Genomic DNA, 18,904 nt, shown 5'->3' on the forward strand with positions numbered 1-18,904 from the left:
TGATCGAAGTCGCAAAGTAAAATCCTATATCAAGTACAATTACTTGAACAACAATTACTACAACGACTCTCGAGCTATCACATTCAACTATAATCATAATTCATTGATTGTGCTACGAATAGTTTTAAATACTGTACTACAATTTTTAGCGAAATTTCAATTTCTTTTTAAACAGATTCACCTTTAAAAATAAATGCTTTCCCAATCAAAATCATTTTAACAAAATTGACAAATAAATTCAAAAAGGTTTCGTACGTTTGTTAATAAATTCACAAGTTGAACTTACAAAATATTTTTAAAATTCAAAATCTACCCATTCACCTGTTTAAAAACACTCCAAAAATGCTTTAAAATCGTAGATTTTTCACCATTTACTTGATTTAAAGTTTTTTCTATCCGAAAGAATTTTTCACTTTATGCTTTAATCAATTTTACGAGTGAATTTTTAGTACATTTTTAAAACCATCCAAATGAAAAATATTTTTTAAAAAGTTATTTAATTCAAAATATCAGTTATGCTGACGCGAACCAAAATTTTAATTTCGCCAATCGCACGCTTTTAACTTGTCTTAAACTCATGCCTGCGCATAACTTACAAAAACGGTCCTCAACGTCCATGACATAATGGCGGACAACTTCGATATCGCATTTCCATTCCCGGGCGTAATTAAAATCTCCGGGCGGAATTAGTACCCTCACCCGGTGCTTCGCATCGGCACGGGGATAATACAAAACACCGGTACCTACCTCATTAAAACACATTTGTCAGAGCTTATAGATTATAGCTAAACTGTTCCTATCTCACTGCTCACTCATGAAGGTTATCTTTCTTCTTCGTAATAAAGGTTCTGTGACCAATTTTCTTATCATCTTCCACTTTTCATTTTTTATAAAGTTTACAAAACGCTTTTGGAAAAAAATTGCCTGACAGCTAAATTTGCAAATCATTAGCAAATGAATTTTTCAGCAAGAATTTTAGCAATGAATCTAACGAATGTACCGCATCCATTTTAATTAATAAAACTAGTATTCTAGGCCAGCATGTCAAAAGAATGCACTAGATATTTTACCATGCTCGAGTTGATAAAATTTTTGTAGGATTTTGTGGAATCCCTCAACTAACACAAATTTGTGTCTTTATGACTTAAAATACTATTTCCCGGTATTTTAAATAATATTTGGGAATATGTTTAATTTCTACTGAGAACCATCATGCACTTAAAACCATTTTACAGCATCGTAATTTTTCAATCTTATTCTCCATGCGATAAAACCCAACAATAAACTCGTCAACACTTGAACAATATTTATCGTGCTTAAAAGTAATTTTTTCATAGTGACAACTTGATCCATATCCAATTTTTGGTGAGCCACAACAATCGCCACTTTTTTCATTGGTTGCCAAACCATGTAAATAGGTATTTTCAGAGCAATTTAGCCACTTGTTTTTCCTGTATGGTAATACAAACAGATCATTGCGTTGCATCTTAATCACAAATCGGTAACACGAGCAATACATCCTATGGACTGCATTCCACTTATGCGTTTTTCATACACACATACATGCGTAAAAGACTAAATCATTACGTATATCATATATTTTTAAAAGCTAGGTGAATAAATCCTAAGAAATTAGTTTTCCGCTTATTTTTGTATACAGCTGTTGACCCATGCACACGGGTGGATCCAGCACTATCGCACTAATTTAAATTACAAAACAAAATGGCTATTTTGAGCAGTTTTCTTGTGTCATGCAAATTAGTGCACTAGTGCTGCATCCACCCCTGCCCATGCACGTGTTAAACAATAAAAATTTTGAAGCTTTGAAAGATTTCTGCAGGTAAAAAAAACGCGACAGCGAAAAGCAGCCCTTAGGGCGTTTTTCCCATGCACGCGTACGCACACTTAAAAGTTTAAATCCTTTATATATATCGTATTTGAAAAAGCTGGGTGTGTAAATTGAAACAATTAAGTTCCCTCCTTTGCTTCCGTTTTCCGCGCCTTCGTCACTTTTTTACAGAACCCCTCACGTTAAACGTAATATTATAAGACTTCAAGATATTAAATAAATATTAAATAAGATTTCAAGATAATAAATAAATATTGAAATAACCTCTGCGGAGGAGAGAGTATTTTGACACTCACTTTCGATCCGTGATTTTATTTGTTGTCTTATCGCACTCCCAGCTATGGTTGCTGAAGGCTAATAACGAGCTACAACATTCAAGTTTACGTTCTTCGCTGCCGGGTTTTCGAAATATCTTTTTGACAAAGTGTTGGTTATTTTCGCCACATTTCACACTAGAACCAGATTTTGTTACATTCGAACATGTTGGAGATGAAACTAGAAGATAATAAATATTTTAAATAATTGCAGATTTATATAACATAGGATCGATGCAAAAGAAATATATTTATCACGTTTGTATCTGCTACGGCGTAATTGTAGTTAATATACCAAGCTAAGATGTCATCATCAAGGCACGCGCATTTCATCCAATTAAGCCAAGGGCGAAAGCAATAAGATTTCAAGTCCGTTATATTTTTAATAGCGTAATAAAATTTAAAAAATTGTTAATTGAGTTTTTGCCTATATCATTATGCTCAACTTCATTAATAATTCCTCTCTGCTGTATAACAAAATTTCTAGAAATTATTTTTAACTTTTATTTGCTTTATTTGTACAGTTTTATCATAGATTGTTCCGCAGGTTTTCAAAGAATTACAAGTTTATCTAAATGTCTTATGCCATTCCCCATTCATTCCTTAAAAGGGAAATTTTTGGGACCAAACACACAAACATATATACATTTCAAACACTAACTATAAAGTATAGGTTTTAAATCAACTTGCATGCAAAGAAAAATTTAAACGACATTGCAAAATTTAGTATATTTGTTATTACAAAATTGTTCTTAGGAAAAACTTAACAAAGAAAAGTTATAATTTTCTTGTATGATTGCATGGCGACTTTAGTAATTATAATAACTTGCAATTGTAGGTACACCACGTAAGTATTAAATACTGCAAAGCTTTCGGTCCGTTAACCCGGACCTTCATCAGTGCAATTACTTGAATACACGTTTGCGCGTCACTTAAATATCATGTTAGTCGTGATTAGTTTGCTCGCGCTATTAATTAAACGGTTTCATTTAATTAAGTTCTAATTAATGCGCGCGCCCTAGACAAGTATTTGACTAAGAGACACCGAAAAGAGCACGCCACGTACTATTAAGTGGCTTTCCCTCTTGGACGATAGTTTGATGTTTATAAATTTCAATAGATTCTCTCATTTTACGAGAGACAGTAAACTTATCGTTTGCTAAAATGGTAGCATCGTTCCATTTAATGCGATGATCATAAGTCCATGCATGGTGAGCTACTGCAGACTTATCCAGTTTATGAATGGTTATCCTAAGAAATTCATAGAACATGCTATGAATGAACAGCAAAGACAGAGGCAAGACACGGAATATCTATCCTCTGTCTGTTTACCATATATTGGCCCAGCTTCATATAAAATCGTTAGGATTTTAAAAGAAGTTGGAATACAAGTTTACCATTCTAGCAATAACAAATTGTTTCGCGCTCTTTACACACACAAGGATGGCGTCGATGAACAACAGAAACCTGGTGTGTACCGCATTCCATGTGAATGTGGTTTGGTTTACATTGGAGAGACCGGTAGAAATCTCTCAATACGTCTTAAAGAACATAAGACGAACTGCGAGAAAGGTAAACTGGATAAGTCTGCAGTAGCTCACCATGCATGGACTTATGATCATCGCATTAAATGGAACGATGCTACCATTTTAGCAAACGATAAGTTTACTGTCTCTCGTAAAATGAGAGAATCTATTGAAATTTATAAACATCAAACTATCGTCCAAGAGGGAAAGCCACTTAATAGTACGTGGCGTGCTCTTTTCGGTGTCTCTTAGTCAAATACTTGTCTAGGGCGCGCGCATTAATTAGAACTTAATTAAATGAAACCGTTTAATTAATAGCGCGAGCAAACTAATCACGACTAACATGATATTTAAGTGACGCGCAAACGTGTATTCAAGTAATTGCACTGATGAAGGTCCGGGTTAACGGACCGAAAGCTTTGCAGTATTTAATACTTACGTGGTGTACCTACAAGTTATTATAATTATTAAAGAAAAGTTAATTTACACGACAATAGTACCTCCGAATAAAGTAAGCATTTTGATTCAACGTTTCGACTTTATTTAGTCATCATCAGGAATGATTAATTTACATGTGCATGCGTTGTATATACTATGTGTAATTTCTTTGAACAGTAGATTTGACCAATGCTTAGCCCTATCTATGATGTGACAGTTGTTCAATAGGAAGAGTGTCAAATTAAATTGTTCAGTGCTGGGTTCGTCTATATTAAGTTGTAATAGATTTGTCAGGTGGTTAAATTGTTCACAAGTGTTGATGTGTTTATAAATTTCTGATTGTTTGTCTGTCGATGCATGTTCGTTGAGTCTTGTATAGAGGCATCTGTCTGTCTTTCCTATGTATGCTTTGGAGCACCTTGGGCATGAAAATTTGTAAACAACCGTGTAAATTCATCGTGTACTGGGACACCACAACAACAGGCTGCTTTGTCTCATGCAAAGATAAAACACCGAAAGAGTTTCAAAGTTCGGTTGTTTACAAATTTTATCCGGAGTTATTATTGTTGTGTATTTTATGAAAATACTCAGTGGTTCCCGCAATTAAAAGGTAATTCATAACATTCTAAATGCCATGATCATGAGAGTTTACCTGTTTGTCCTTCTCGTGTAGTCTGTATCGACTTGGCGCTTGAAGAAACATACGGAGGGTTCTGAAATAAACAACCGTGCAACATTACACAACGATTTTACTTAGTTTTTAAAATGTTTAGGTTAAAGGAAACTGGAAAATGAATTGAAAAGCAAAAACAGAAACATATACACGGAAAGAGAAGAAATGAGTGAAAGAACAACTCCACTATCACAATTTCTACTGCTTTTCTCGTAATTTGTTTCGCATTTGGTTGTTTCATGTTATCTTAATGTTATAACAGCAGAGGAAGTGATTATTCGTAACTATTACTTGAAATGCAAATCATAATTAAGAAGCCGTCTTTCAGTCGTCTCGATCGATGCAGCTAAGACCAGTGGCGTAACTAAAACGATAAATGCGGGAGATTGGGGTGAATATTCATATATCCAGTTCAGCCCTACGTATTTCTTTTGTGAAATCTTTCAATAGAAATCCGTCGGGCAGGACTGAATAATTATATTAAAATTCACCCTCCCCCAAATTATCGTTTTAGTTACGCCACTGGCTAAGACTATACATATTAGGAAATGAATAGTCTCATTTATCTTCGTTATTATTAAATCATTGTCTGTGCGATATTCTAACAGTCATCACTCTACTAATTGCGTCAATCCGTGCCTAAAACTGTGAGAGGTGGTCTTGGAATCAGAAATTTCTTTCGTATTCTTACCTCATTTTGGTTATAAAATATTTTCAGAGATTAAGAATTACTTCCGGCCCCGGGAGAACATAGCTTAATCCAAAGTTGTCCAAATTCTATGTCATGGATGCTCGACGCTGGGTGCTTTTGTAAGTCATGCGCACGCGCGAGTAACGACTGGTAATCAATTCGTAAACCTTTTTGTAAAAGCGTTTCATAAACTTTGTGCAAAATTAAAGGGGACGAAACAAGATATATGAAGCATGGCAGACAGCAAAGAAGAGCATGGATACAGTCAAGGCAAAGTTGTGTAAGAGAAATATTTCAAAATCTGCAAGCTCAAAGTGTTTTCAAAGGGTGCGTGTTTACTTTTTTTATTTCGTATTTGTTTCGCGTAAGGATGAGCTGTATTTGTATAATTTTCAGCGTTGTACGCCGTTTATTTATTTAATTTTTTGCTTTTGATCATTTTCAGAGAACCGTGGAAACATTAGCTATAATATACTTGGTAAAATATATTTGAGTTTAATGTCATTGCAATATAAGTTTAGGTATTTTGTGTACTTGGTTTGAAATAGGGAGGGGTTGCTGCATGCTATATTTCTAGTAAAATATTTATTTCAATTTCAGGGGTAAGAACGAGGCCCAGGAGCTAGAAATGCGTTAGTGACGCGACAAAAATTTGCAATAAAGCGACGGAAATTGCAATAAACGTCTTAAATGGTAAAATATACATTCCCCAGAAAAATGATATGAATCCAACATGGTCGAATTTCTTAGAAAATGCACGAAAACAATTCCCTTTTCTTTATCTCGCGTGTCGGCATATTATCCTGGCGGACAGCGATCTCGGATAACACAGCTGCTCGGCATCGAAAAAATCGCACGGAGCCTAAAAATGGTGCTATAGCCTAATGTATTTACCGGTCACAGTTATTTACAGAGTTTATTACTTGTGAATTTAAGAAAAATTGTGAATATTTACCCTGGTGGGACTGAGTAATGTGTAGTAATCATAGTCTTCATCTTTGTGTAAATCATCTTGCGACATTTCTGAGGCGGTATCTTTGAGGAATTCGCAATTTTTTTCAGACGTCGAGGATTTATTGAAGTTAATTGCTCTACACGACTCATCGTCACGCATGCAAAATAAAATACATTCTCCTCCCGTCAAAGCGTGCACATATTTTGCCACTGTGGTGTTCAAACGATGATCTGTGTAACGAAAAAATCGTTCATTGCAGCTGTTAAAATGATTAAGATTATAATTTATTTCTTTTATAGAAAGCCTACAATATGTTAGTTTACTATAGATAGTTTTTTCCAAGGAACCATAGAAAACCAAAATACTGGAAATAAATTGATTGGTCTAAGTTTATTCCTGCAAAATTTAGATATCTGAGATATTTTTCTTGTTGCTATATATATAAAGAAAGTGTCATTGACGTTGAAAATATTATTGCGTGGTTGCCGGTTGGGAAGATTATCAGCTGTTCTAAGAATTGTTGCCGACCGGCGTACGTCGTTCTACCTTGATAGATATCTCATTTCGTGAATTTCGATCAATTCGTTTGAAAAATCGCCGCATAAATGTATAAAGCATCGTTTCACAGGCACAATAATTGAATGACTAACCGAACCATGCTACATTAAATCGAATTGACTTCTCACATCATGCGAACGATTCGGTTCACACGTCGAATAGAATAAACAACTTTGAACAAGCACATGCAAGACATCATTCTCACGACTTCCTTATTTTAATCATATGAATCCTGTCTTACAATCAGCTGTACAATTGCTTCGAAAGGCTAACTTGAGGCGAGATGTGTAGCTTGCCCTTCGTGTCGCAAATTCTTAAACGAAACCTACCTTAAGTATACATACATGCCATGTAAGTATTTAATTAAATTTAAAGCTTTCGGTCAGTTAACCCGGGCCTTCATCAGTGACAGTGCATGCAATAGCATTATCTTAGCAGTATATCATTATAAATACCTACAAGCTATAATTTACAGATTTTATGTCACCATGCAAACGTACAATATTGAAACCTACCTTCTTTTGGTCCTTCATAGCACAGACTTTGCCTTTGTTCAAAAGCATAAAAATTCAAAAATAGCATTAACAAAAGACCGAATCTCAAAAGCACAGAACCACGTAAACGCGTAGCTGCCATGGCCAGTTTCAACTCAGATGTCTTGCAAATGTATGAGAATTACTTTTCACTCTTCCTTTCAGCGCCAGAGATGTACACCAGCTTTAGAAAAATATAACACTTTCTTGATGTCGACAGACAGTTTGTGTTACGTGCATGATAAATTATGTCTATATATATTAATGTTGCGTCCAACGGTCGTTTGACACCTGCTAATTAAAATTGTTGACCAGTTCAGATCTTAAAGTCTTAATTAAGTCAGTGTTATGCTAGTTATAGTAAATAATTACATATGTTATTGCTTAGTTCTCAGTATTATTGAAAATGATGCATTCTTATTGGCTACGCCAGTCGCTATCTTGCAGGTGCCGGTTGTGTCAAGCCCGTTTAGCTTAAACGGTGGAAAAGTTTAAACGGTGGATAAGTCAAAATAAAATAACGCTCACTCATTCACTCAAATCTTTCGAATTGAATAAGTCAACTTAAATATTATGCACAGAGTATGGTGTAGTTGTAAACAGTATTAAGGGCAAAAACATTTGGTTAGCTTGTTGAATAAAACGTTAGACTTGCTTTCTATTTTGAACTATCCTTCGTTTAAACTAAACGGGCTTGATACAACCGGCCCTAGGATATTAGGTTATAGACCTTATATGATGGTATTTCAAACTCACCTAATGCCGTTTCATGTTGCTTTGACCCGAACTACGAAATAAAGTTGTGCAAAATTCAAACAAATTCAAAATAGCATGAAAGTAACTGTGGTGGTATAAGAAACAATGATTGCAGGACATTTGTAACCACTAATTCTAAGTTCGGCGTTATAATCAGAATGTTAAAGTATCATTTAAAATTGCTCTTTCGGCAGGTTACGTACACTAGAGAACGAGTTTTATCACCTGCTGGGTCATTTGGTTCATTACTTGCTGGAAATGGATGAAAAGTTAAGCACAGAGATGGAAGAAAGGTTTTAGTCAGATTTCTTTCGAGAATAAAATATTTCAGTTTTTGTATAAGGTTATAAAAACACTTTCTCGAAATTAGGGTTATATACCTGTTATAACACTAGTATTTTCTGCTCTTGTCGAACGTATTTCGGAAGCGGCCGTCTCAGAGAGATGTATATACTTAATTTGTATTTTTTGGATAAATAATTACTCAATGAAAACAAACAGAGTTTCAGGGAGTTTCGTATAAGGTATTTTAGTGACTGTGTAAGTCAAACGATACATGTTTTTCGCAGCATTTCTATGGCCGCAACTATAATTTAGGCAGAAACGTGTCGCTTGAATTACAGTCGCTGCAATAGAAGCGTTCCGAAAAATAGTTACTCAAGTTATTCATTTGCTCAAATTTATCAGTTGGCTTATGGAGTTCATAGAATATTTTAGGAAACTCCTTGAAAAACTCTTAAAAACTTCCGGTTTCGAAATGACCAATCTCTAATCCTATTGGATAATAAAATAAATAGACGCATATGATTGGTCAATTCGAAACGGGAAGTTAGGAGTTTTTCAAATATTTGATGAAGTTCGTAAGCCAACTAATAAATTTGAGCAAAACAATGAGTTGCTTGATATATTTCGGAACGCTTCAGTTGCTGGGACGGCTGTAATAAATTGCGAAAACCGCAAACTGTAGTTGGATGATAAAATGCATTTGACGTTAGCAAAATGGGCTCGAAGTACATACGGAGGTTGCGGAATCCACGGAAAGGACGAAAGCTTCCGAGAGCTGCGCCATGTCCCTTGTTAACAATGTTGTTGAAGCTTGTTGCAGCATGAATGTTGTTGCAACTTTTTACAACAACATTGGATCGTGTTTGCATCAACACTGATGATTCAACAAGGTTCAACAACATTGTTAACAATACTGTTCCCAGGGTGCAGCACAACATTGTTCACCCCTGATGCGACAACTTGATCAATCTTTTGCCGTGCATCTAATGTATAATACTCAATAAAACCAAACTAACAAAATTCCAATATGTTGAATTAATGAAATTCGAAACAAAAAACAGTAGTTAAAAGATAAAATTGAATTTTACGTAAGCAAAATCGCATCCAATGTTATCCATAATCTCTTTGATGCGAGCAACGTCTCAGTGAAAAGAACAAAGTCGAATGGTACGAAAACGTGAACTTTTTTTTAATTGTTTTTTGCAGAGTCTCATTCTGTGACCAAGCAGCTAGGTGCATTGGATCTGTGCTTACTTATCACAGGAATTTCCCATTGGACCATGCATGCCCACTCGAATAAACTTTAGTATACCTTTAATAAATGCAATACTGCATTAAAGATGAATTAAATCGACTCTAGCCAAACTGAGTGTCAAAAAAGTGCAGTATATGCAAGTAACTAAAGCTACGTTCGGTATAATTAATTTATGGTATATCGGTATATATTTACAAATACTATAATCGCACTTTTTATAGTATGAGAATGAAAAACATAGAGAGCAACAAAGATAAGCAAATACGTCCTCTTGGAATAAGCTAATACCAATTGAAGAGGTGAAAGATGGCGAGTGGAAGAAACGTTGTTTCCATACGGTAACTAGTTGTTTCCATGCTGTAACTAGTACTTGTTTTTGGCTTGAACAAACAAGACGTTAAATGTTGAAAATTGTTCCCTGTGCTTTGTTGCATAGGGCTTTCCAAAATTGAGAAGAGAAATAGGGTAAGCTATTAAAATTGTTAGAAGTAACTACATGCACGAGGGTGTTTTAGGAACAACTTTCATTACGTTCTATCAGCAGTGCAAATTTAAAAATAAGGATAAGTATACAGGTAATAAATAAGGATATTATTGTACATTTAGAGATACGCTGAAATCTTATCGTAAGACATTAGTTACCGCATTGTCTCATGTTACAGCATTGAAGTTTGTCGATGCGAAATTCCCTATTTTCCATTTGAAATCCAACGATAAAATACCCAGGTTTTGAACAAATCAATCTGTTTTCATCGCCTGTTGTTTCATTATAACATTCTGACCCATACTGAATTTGCGTCGATCCACAGAAAGTGATCGCGTACATAGTCATGAAAACCGCTCAAAAAGTAATTGTGAGGGCAAGATATATTGGTCATCCCGAAACTGTAAGAAATTATATTATTCAAATTATTGCATGCATAAAATTTCGAACTATACTACTTGCGGGTGAAATGCACGTGAGGCAGGTATTTTAAATTCTAAAATATTTTCTCGACAGGGCGAAAATTAGAAGGAAACTTATGGAAATTCTATTAGGACCTTTACAGAGAATAGCTCTTGTTAGAAGTATACATGCACGCAGGTCGGGTGTGTCAAAAAGGTTTACACTTGATAAATGTCTTCTAAAGGCATAAACGCACCAATCGTCAGAGATCGTTTTGTATGTTTAATGAGTTTGATAAATCTGATTTTGTGGTAACTTAAAGCTCATTCACTCCAGTTGTGACAAATTTTTATTATAACATCAACAACCGTTTGATTTGCAAGGAATTTTTAGACGCCAATTAATCAATATTGCTTCTGACAATCCTGATTTGATAAAATGCAAACTAGCAAACGTCCTCATATTTTCCTTGTGACTGCTTGTGGCTAATAATCATGAGAATTTTTAACAGAAAAGGATTATTGGTTGACTAAACTTTAACAAACAAACTGCCATCTTCGAAAGCATTGAAGTAGAAGCGCGGGTCGTTTGATGTCATTAACTTTATAAACCGCAGGACCGTGGGTGATAGATATACTATAAAAAAGCAAAAAACCGCTGCAGTAGCCTGCAATCAACTTTGAAGGATTCTTGAGAAAGTCGAGATTAATCTCCATTGACAATGGGGATTTTGTTTCAAGCAAACGACGAGGTTTGATTATAATTTGGCTTAAGCATTCAAGTAGCGCAAGATTGTGTTTTTTGCACAAAGACTCTGGGCACGAGGTTGGTTTTTTAGAAAAAAATGCGGTCTTCGGCATTTTTTTATCCGATTTGAACAAGCAAGCTGAAAAAATCATACTTGCTGTGCTTGTATTTCTTAGAATTAATTATCGAACATGGGTGTGCAATACCCTATAGATGAAAATCAATATTTTATTGAACAATTAAATATTTAATTATTAATTCGATAATTAGAATTTCAACCACCACGGAACACGTTATATCTCTACGTGAATTCGTTGTTATTATATTTATCCTTTCAACTGGATATTCAATATTTATAACTTTCGGCGCCATGTTTTTTTTGGCGTAGATGAAAATCAATTCATTCAAAGACACATGCATAACAATGCACAAATTGGCCAACAAAATTGGTATAATCGAACACGAAAACAGAAAATTTGTATGCAGCTCTTTCTTGGTTGACTTCTCAACTGTCATAACACATTTAATTACATTCACAAAGAAATTAAATCTACGTAATCTGACCAAGGACAGCGGAAGATCGTTGTTTTACAGTCTGCTATAAACTCTTTTTCACTACACTCGATTTTAGTTAATTGTTTGTGACTTACTTGGTTGCTTAGTTGACGAGCTTCCCTTTTTTGTTACCACAGAGTGCTTAGTTGGTGAGCTTTCCTTTTTTGTTAGCACAGAGTGCTTAGTTGGTGAGCTTTCCTTTTTTGTTATCACAGAGTGCTTAGTTGGTGAGCTTTCCTTTTTTGTTATCACAGAGTGCTTAGTTGGTGAGCTTTCCTTTTTTGTTACCACAGAGTGCTTAGTTGGTGAGCTTCCCTTTTTTGTTAGCACAGAGGGCTTAGTTGGTGAGCTTTCCTTTTTTGTTATCACAGAGTGCTTAGTTGGTGAGCTTTCCTTTTTTGTTATCACAGAGTGCTTAGTTGGTGAGCTTTCCTTTTTTGTTAGCACAGAGTGCTTAGTTGGTGAGCTTCCCTTTTTTGTTAGCACAGAGGGCTTAGTTGGTGAGCTTTCCTTTTTTGTTATCACAGAGTGCTTAGTTGGTGAGCTTTCCTTTTTTGTTATCACAGAGTGCTTAGTTGGTGAGCTTTCCTTTTTTGTTACCACAGAGGGCTTAGTTGGTGAGCTTCCCTTTTTTGTTAGCACAGAGTGTTTAGTTGGTGAGCTTCCCTTTTTTGTTACCACAAAGTGCTTAGTTGGTGAGCTTCCCTTTTTTGTTACCACAGAGGGCTTAGTTGGTGAGCTTCCCTTTTTTGTTACCACAGAGTGTTTAGTTGGCGAGCTTCCCTTTTTTGTTACCACAGAGTGCTTAGTTGGTGAGCTTCCCTTTTTTGTTACCACAGAGTGCTTAGTTGGTGAGCTTCCCATTTTTGTTACCACAGAGTGCTTAGTTGGTGAGCTTCCCTTTTTTGTTACCACAGAGTGCTTAGTTGGTGAGCTTCCCTTTTTTGTTACCACAGATTTTGCTACAAAAGGACAATAAACGTTGTTATGATATTATGGCACGTAAAAACTATAATATATACAAAACTGTAATCATTTTTGTAGTAGTACCTATCGTTTTAATTTTCACTTGCGTATAATTAATTGTTCGGTATACATGCATAGCCATGCACTAGGTATATTTGAGATGTTGGTGTTCATATTTTTGCTGCCAGGAATTTTACTGGCAGTAGGAGAATGTTGCAGTATAAAAATTTAAAGTATAACCAGGAATTAACGTGGCAGCGACTTTTTCATACTAACTCTCCTGACGAAAACCCTTATATTACGTCGAAACGTCGAGAAGTTTTTTGTTTATTTTATGCAGTTGTTACACTGCATTTTAAATTATATCCTTCTGTGTTGCCTGGTTGGGGAATTTTTTATTTTTGTCATAAGAGACTCAACTATATAAATTGAAAATTTATATTTCGATAGAAAATTTGAGAGCTTAGCATGGATTCTCAGTTCGTACTCGAGGGACTTACACTTAGTAGTTAGTTTTAAGTTTTGAATGTCCGTTTTTAGAGATTTTACTCTAAATTGGCAGTATATGAATATATTATATATATGGTGGTATGAATATCTATTTTAATTTGCATGATTTTTACTTTGAAATTTACTTCGTGGTTGAGATTATGAAGATTCATTTTTCCCGTCAGAGTTTTCTGTGCTGTAGTATAAAACATCTCAGTAAAATTATCGTGTTTTGAATACTCAGATATGAGTAGTCTCAGATTACATAAATGAAATGTTACTTATGACTACGCGACTTGCTCTTCGGTGGTTGTATCATGGGATTTTCTTTCTTTGCTGTCTCAACAATGTTATAAGGCATGAATAAATCAACTGTTTTCGAGTGTTATTTCGTGTCGATTTGGGGAGTTGCCCGCCAGAATTACATTACAAAGTGCGAAATACTATTAAGTCACTGCCAGGTTTATAGATTTCAATACCCCGGACACTGCCTAAAGAAGCACATCCATTCATAAAGTAAATGTAAGCTTCATTATGCATAGTATACCAGGAAAAAATTCTATTCAGTTTAATTTAAGTGTGCTTGTTAATTATAGTTTTTGTTTTCTGTCAACAAGATTAGCGAAGATTTGTGCTCTATGTTCTATCTCCACACTCTTTACTCTATTGCAAGCTCGTTGCAGTTCTTACTCAGTAAAGCTTACCTGAGGTTTGTGTTATCTGGGACGGCTTAGTCTTTGAAGAAACATTTTGAGGCTTCTGGAAAGAAAAACATAAAACACTTATTTACTGCGACCGATGAAAACATTATGTTTTTTGGACCCAAGGGTGATTAAAGTTGTTATTTCCCATGAGATTAGACGTTATCAAACTCTGCAGGGGGCTCGCGTGGGCGACATCAAAATTTTGTCACTCTCACGTGATTCGCTCTCGACAAATGAAATGCTACGAACACCAAACTTTGACAAGTGGTATATGATGAAAAAATGAACGCACGAATTAACATTGCATATGAACAGGGTTAGTAGATAGCTATATATTCGATGCAAACAACATCACACTAGCTAGTTCCTATCCTAAGGTGGTAGCACTAATGACAATTTGGCCTCAAATATTTCCATATCTAACAACTCTGTACATGAATCGCGCTTTATATTATTTGTTTTACGCCTTAGTTTTATCAGGTTTAGGTTTGAGGAAAAGTAGTGAGTGAGAGGAAACTAGTTACTGAATAGTACCTTTCGACTGGTCTGGTACTCATATCTCTGTCCGTTCAGAATTGAATTTATTTGCTTCTAAAAATGGAAAATTCGCGTCGCCTTACCGAATCGTGTCCAGTGACTGTGGGCCTGCCAGAGATTGTGAGATCATAAGTGAGGGCTTAAATACTTTCATTATGAAATCATTACCTTTGCGACTTTCTTAATAGAAAGTGTTAAACGACTTGAAATGTTTCCTTTTGTGCGAATGAACGTGTAAAAGACTGAACAATAGACCGGCAAATCGTGCTCGATCTTTTTGAGAGAAGCGAAAATAATTTCATAGCTCAAACACAAAGCTTCCTGTTGGACACAGCGATAAGAGAAATGTAATAAATCAAGCCAGTCGCAAGTTATTTACCGTGGCCATGATTTGACCTGTGTGAATATGTTACATTTTATGACGAAAAATCAACAAGGCAAATATATGAACTAGTGATGTAAATAGACAAGTTTGAATCGCGTATTTTGCTCGGAATGATAGAAGTATTTTTCTCTCAGAATGTATATAGCATGTATACTGACCACTTTTATAATAAGAAAAGAAATCACCACAGCTAAAACCAGCATACCGAAATTAGTATAATTGCAAGTGTGGCCACAAAATGTCAAGTATTACGGAAAATATAGCCCTGCGAGGTAACCCATTTTGTATACCTTTTTACTATGGCCGGAAACGTTTAACTATAATTTAGTTACACGCTTAAGGCCGTATATATATACTCCGTACTTTACAATATCTTGTATCTTGAAGCCAAACTTGGTAATTTTGCAAAATTTAGTATGAGTATGCACTTTTTTGTTGCCTAATTAAATAAAAAGTTGGTCTATTATGAAAAAGGTCCATTGAGGTCGAAATATGTGACACCACCTGTGGTCGATTATGCAAAAAGTCCATTAATCTCGTTTTCGTTGTAAAACATTTCTTTTGTTTTCAGGAACGAGAACGAGGCCAGGTTGGCTTATTATAATGCAAAATATGAAACCTGTCAGTAATGCAAAATAGTCATAATTAATTATTTTTTTCAAATGTATTGTTCACATACTATAGTTTATGAACATGAATTATTACAGTCGTGCCAATAGAAGCGTTCCGAAAAATGTTGACCAGTTCATTTCCTAACTTGAAGGAACACATTTGAGAAGTTCCTCAACAATTTAAAAAGTTCCTTAGAAAGTTCCTAACTTCCTGTTTCATTGACCAATCAAATTTTATATTTTATTTTTGAGCAATCTGATTGGTCAATGAAACAGGAAGTTGGGAACTTTTTAAGGAACATTTCAAATTGTTGAGGAATTGTGCAAATGTGTTCATTCAAGTTAGGAAATGAACTGGTCAACATTTTTCGGAACGCTTCTATTGGCACGACTGTAACACACTACCGCCGCATCAATCGTTTGTTATATATAGGGTGTCTAAAAAAACGCAACACTTAAATATGCAAGAACATTAATACAGCTCTAAAGCGCAATAGATAAGCACCTCTGGGAATTGAAAATGGCTCTTAATCCTTCATTTAAATTGCTAAAAGTCATTTTAACTGAACTATGGTGCAAACCCGAACAATATTAATATTCTTGCATATTCAAGTGGTTGCGTTTTTTTTGAGACACCCTGTATATTATAGTTCTATTCTGTCAAGATACTCAAAATACAAATTCTTTGCGTTGGTATCTAATATGGTCCAATTACTTCAATATCTTAGAAATTATAAGAAAACAATTTCTTTTCCTCTTTCGCGTGGTTCAGCAATTTTTGAACAGCTGCTCGGCATCGAAACAATTGCACAGTAAAAACGGGCGCCTGTTAATGGTGCTACCGGTCAAAAGAATTGTACATAATTATTTACCCTTGTAGGACTGAGTAATGTGTAGTAATCATAGTCTTCATTTTCGTGTAAATCATCTTTGGACATTTCTGAGGCGGTGTCTTTGAGGAATTCGCAATTATCTTTAGACGTCGAGGATTTATTGAAGTTAATTGCTCTACACGACTCATCGTCACGCATGCAAAATAAAATACATTCTCCTCCCGTCAAAGCGTGGACATATTTTGCCACAGTGGTTTTCAAACGATGATCTGTGTAAAGACAGGTTTTAATTCATTTTTACTGATAGAAAGTCAACATCAGTCCATATATTTTTTCCAAGGAACCATTTCTAATACCAAAATATTGAAAATGAAATTGATCGGTCTATGTTTATTCCTGCAAAATTAGACATCAGGGGCCGGTTGTATGAAAGCCGGATAGCGCTATCCACCGGATAGTCGTTTTTCAATCGCTTTAAAATCACCCGTTGTTTGCTATAACTTTGATTAAATCTTAGTAATCCTAAATCAAGGATCCTCTTTAATAATTGCTGTTCCAAAAATGAAATTTTATAGCTTTTCGAGCATTTTTAGTCTTTTAGAGCTGTTGAAAAAATCACTATTCGATGGATATAGCGCTATCCGCCTTTCATACAACCGGCCCCTGAGATATTTTCCTTGTTGCTATGATATAAGGAAGATGTAATTTACGTTGGAAACATCATCCAATGTTTTGAGGGAATCATATATAGCCAACCGACTTTGCTATGACTTGGGTTATGTCATTTAATTGCGAGCAATCCGTTTGTAAAAACCACTACAAAGTCGTCGTATGTGCACAATAAATAAACGATTACCCGAACTATGTCACATTGACCTGTGACATTGTGGGAGCAGTTCGGTTCACAAGTCGAATAGAATTAACAGCTTTGAACAAGCACAAGACACCATCCTTACGAGTCCTCACGATTATTTTAATCATGTATTCTGCCTTTCGACACATGCAGTTGCTTCGAAAGACTAACATGTGGCTTGTCGTTTCGTGCCGCAAATCCTTAAACGAAACCTACCTTGTCTTGGTCCTTCATAGCACAAACTTTGCTTTTGTCCAAGGGTATAAAGATTCAAGAATACCAGTAACAAAAGAATGAATCTCAAAAGTGAAGAAACTAATAAAGACGTTTCTGCCATTTCTGTCAATGAAATTCTAGAGACTTGCAAATTCCAATTGTATAAAAGTAACTTTTCGCTCTTTAAACGCTAGAAATGTACACCAGCTGGAATCAAAAGCTATATATATATATATATATATAACGCGGTATTGATGCTTCACTACGGTATGCTTTCTTGATGTCGCGAGACTGTGTTAGAGAGTATGTGTTAGGTGGTCATTCGTTGAGTGTAGCTACGTCTGTTATTTGACACCTGCCACTGAAAACCATTAAAATTGTTAATCAGTTATACATCACGTTAAAGTTAGTGTGACGCCAAATTAGTAAATATTTAGTTCTGTTATTGCTTTGTTAAAAGTATTATTGCAAGCGATTCATTCTTATTGGTTAAGCTACTCCTTAATTGCTTTTCAGTCTCACCTCATGCAGTTTCATTATGTTTCGACCGAAGCGAAATTCATCATTACACTTAATAATTTCAGCGTTATATTCAGAAAGTTAAAGTATATATGACGTAAAATTGCTCTTTTGGCAGTTAGCATGCACTAGAGTTTTTGATCGTATCCGCGTCCAATCTGGGTTGTTAGGATAGTCCAAACAATAATGAAATAGGTTGATATCACCTGCCACTTCTGCCGTTTGTATTTTTCATTAGAGATGGGTTATTGCTGTATAATATCAAGCTTGAATGATATGACCAAAAATCGTAGACAAATAAATTTCTGCACAATATTATCAATTTACACATTTTTTCACTCCTCCAGGGGCGTACTTAGCCTCCTCCGCAGGCATCTCTTATGTATTTATATTAGGCATTTGTATCCCCGACACAGCTAACCCAAGCTAAGTATAAATGCCTAATATAAATACATAGAGATGCCTGCGGAGGAGGCTAGGGCGTACTGGCCTATACATGATTTACCGGGAAAATTAAAAAAGGGGGCGCCATTTGTAGCTCTAACATGAGCAACAGTGATTGAAAATGCGTGTGCTGCCATGTCGCGCTTAAAATTTGACCGCTACAATGTTCAGTTTCAAACTGATACATGATTTAGATCAAATTATCTCTCCCGTGTTTTACTTCAATAAACACAATCTATTAGGATCAGTAGCATAGCCAACCTGCAAGTGAATAATTATAGCGAATTATATAGCCAGAATTTTTGGGGGGCATGCACTAAATCGTC

At 35.3% G+C, this 18,904-nt stretch overlaps 2 protein-coding genes across 2 annotated transcripts; both read right to left on the reverse strand.

Annotated features, from left to right (window-relative positions):
• Positions 1 to 1,040: 1,040 nt before the first annotated feature.
• Positions 1,041 to 7,747, reverse strand: LOC114532964. Its single transcript, XM_028554549.1, has 5 exons — positions 7,520 to 7,747; positions 6,447 to 6,676; positions 4,780 to 4,840; positions 2,146 to 2,344; positions 1,041 to 1,451 (listed from the first exon to the last, which is right to left on the reverse strand). Exons 1-5 carry the CDS (start codon positions 7,638 to 7,640, stop codon positions 1,211 to 1,213), a joined length of 852 nt encoding a protein of 283 aa, XP_028410350.1. The 5' UTR covers positions 7,641 to 7,747; the 3' UTR covers positions 1,041 to 1,210.
• Positions 7,748 to 11,644: 3,897 nt separating this feature from the next.
• LOC114532920 (proteoglycan 4-like) lies at positions 11,645 to 17,736 on the reverse strand. The gene is made up of 5 exons (XM_028554506.1): positions 17,616 to 17,736; positions 16,586 to 16,815; positions 14,181 to 14,235; positions 12,117 to 12,983; positions 11,645 to 11,673 (listed from the first exon to the last, which is right to left on the reverse strand). The coding sequence occupies exons 1-5, from the start codon at positions 17,734 to 17,736 to the stop codon at positions 11,645 to 11,647; spliced, it is 1,302 nt and encodes a 433-aa protein (XP_028410307.1).
• Positions 17,737 to 18,904: the final 1,168 nt, after the last annotated feature.

Source organism: Dendronephthya gigantea, unplaced genomic scaffold (genome assembly GCF_004324835.1).
Source record: "Dendronephthya gigantea isolate DGI-Jeju-01 unplaced genomic scaffold, DenGig_1.0 000082F, whole genome shotgun sequence".
NCBI lineage: Eukaryota > Metazoa > Cnidaria > Anthozoa > Malacalcyonacea > Nephtheidae > Dendronephthya > Dendronephthya gigantea.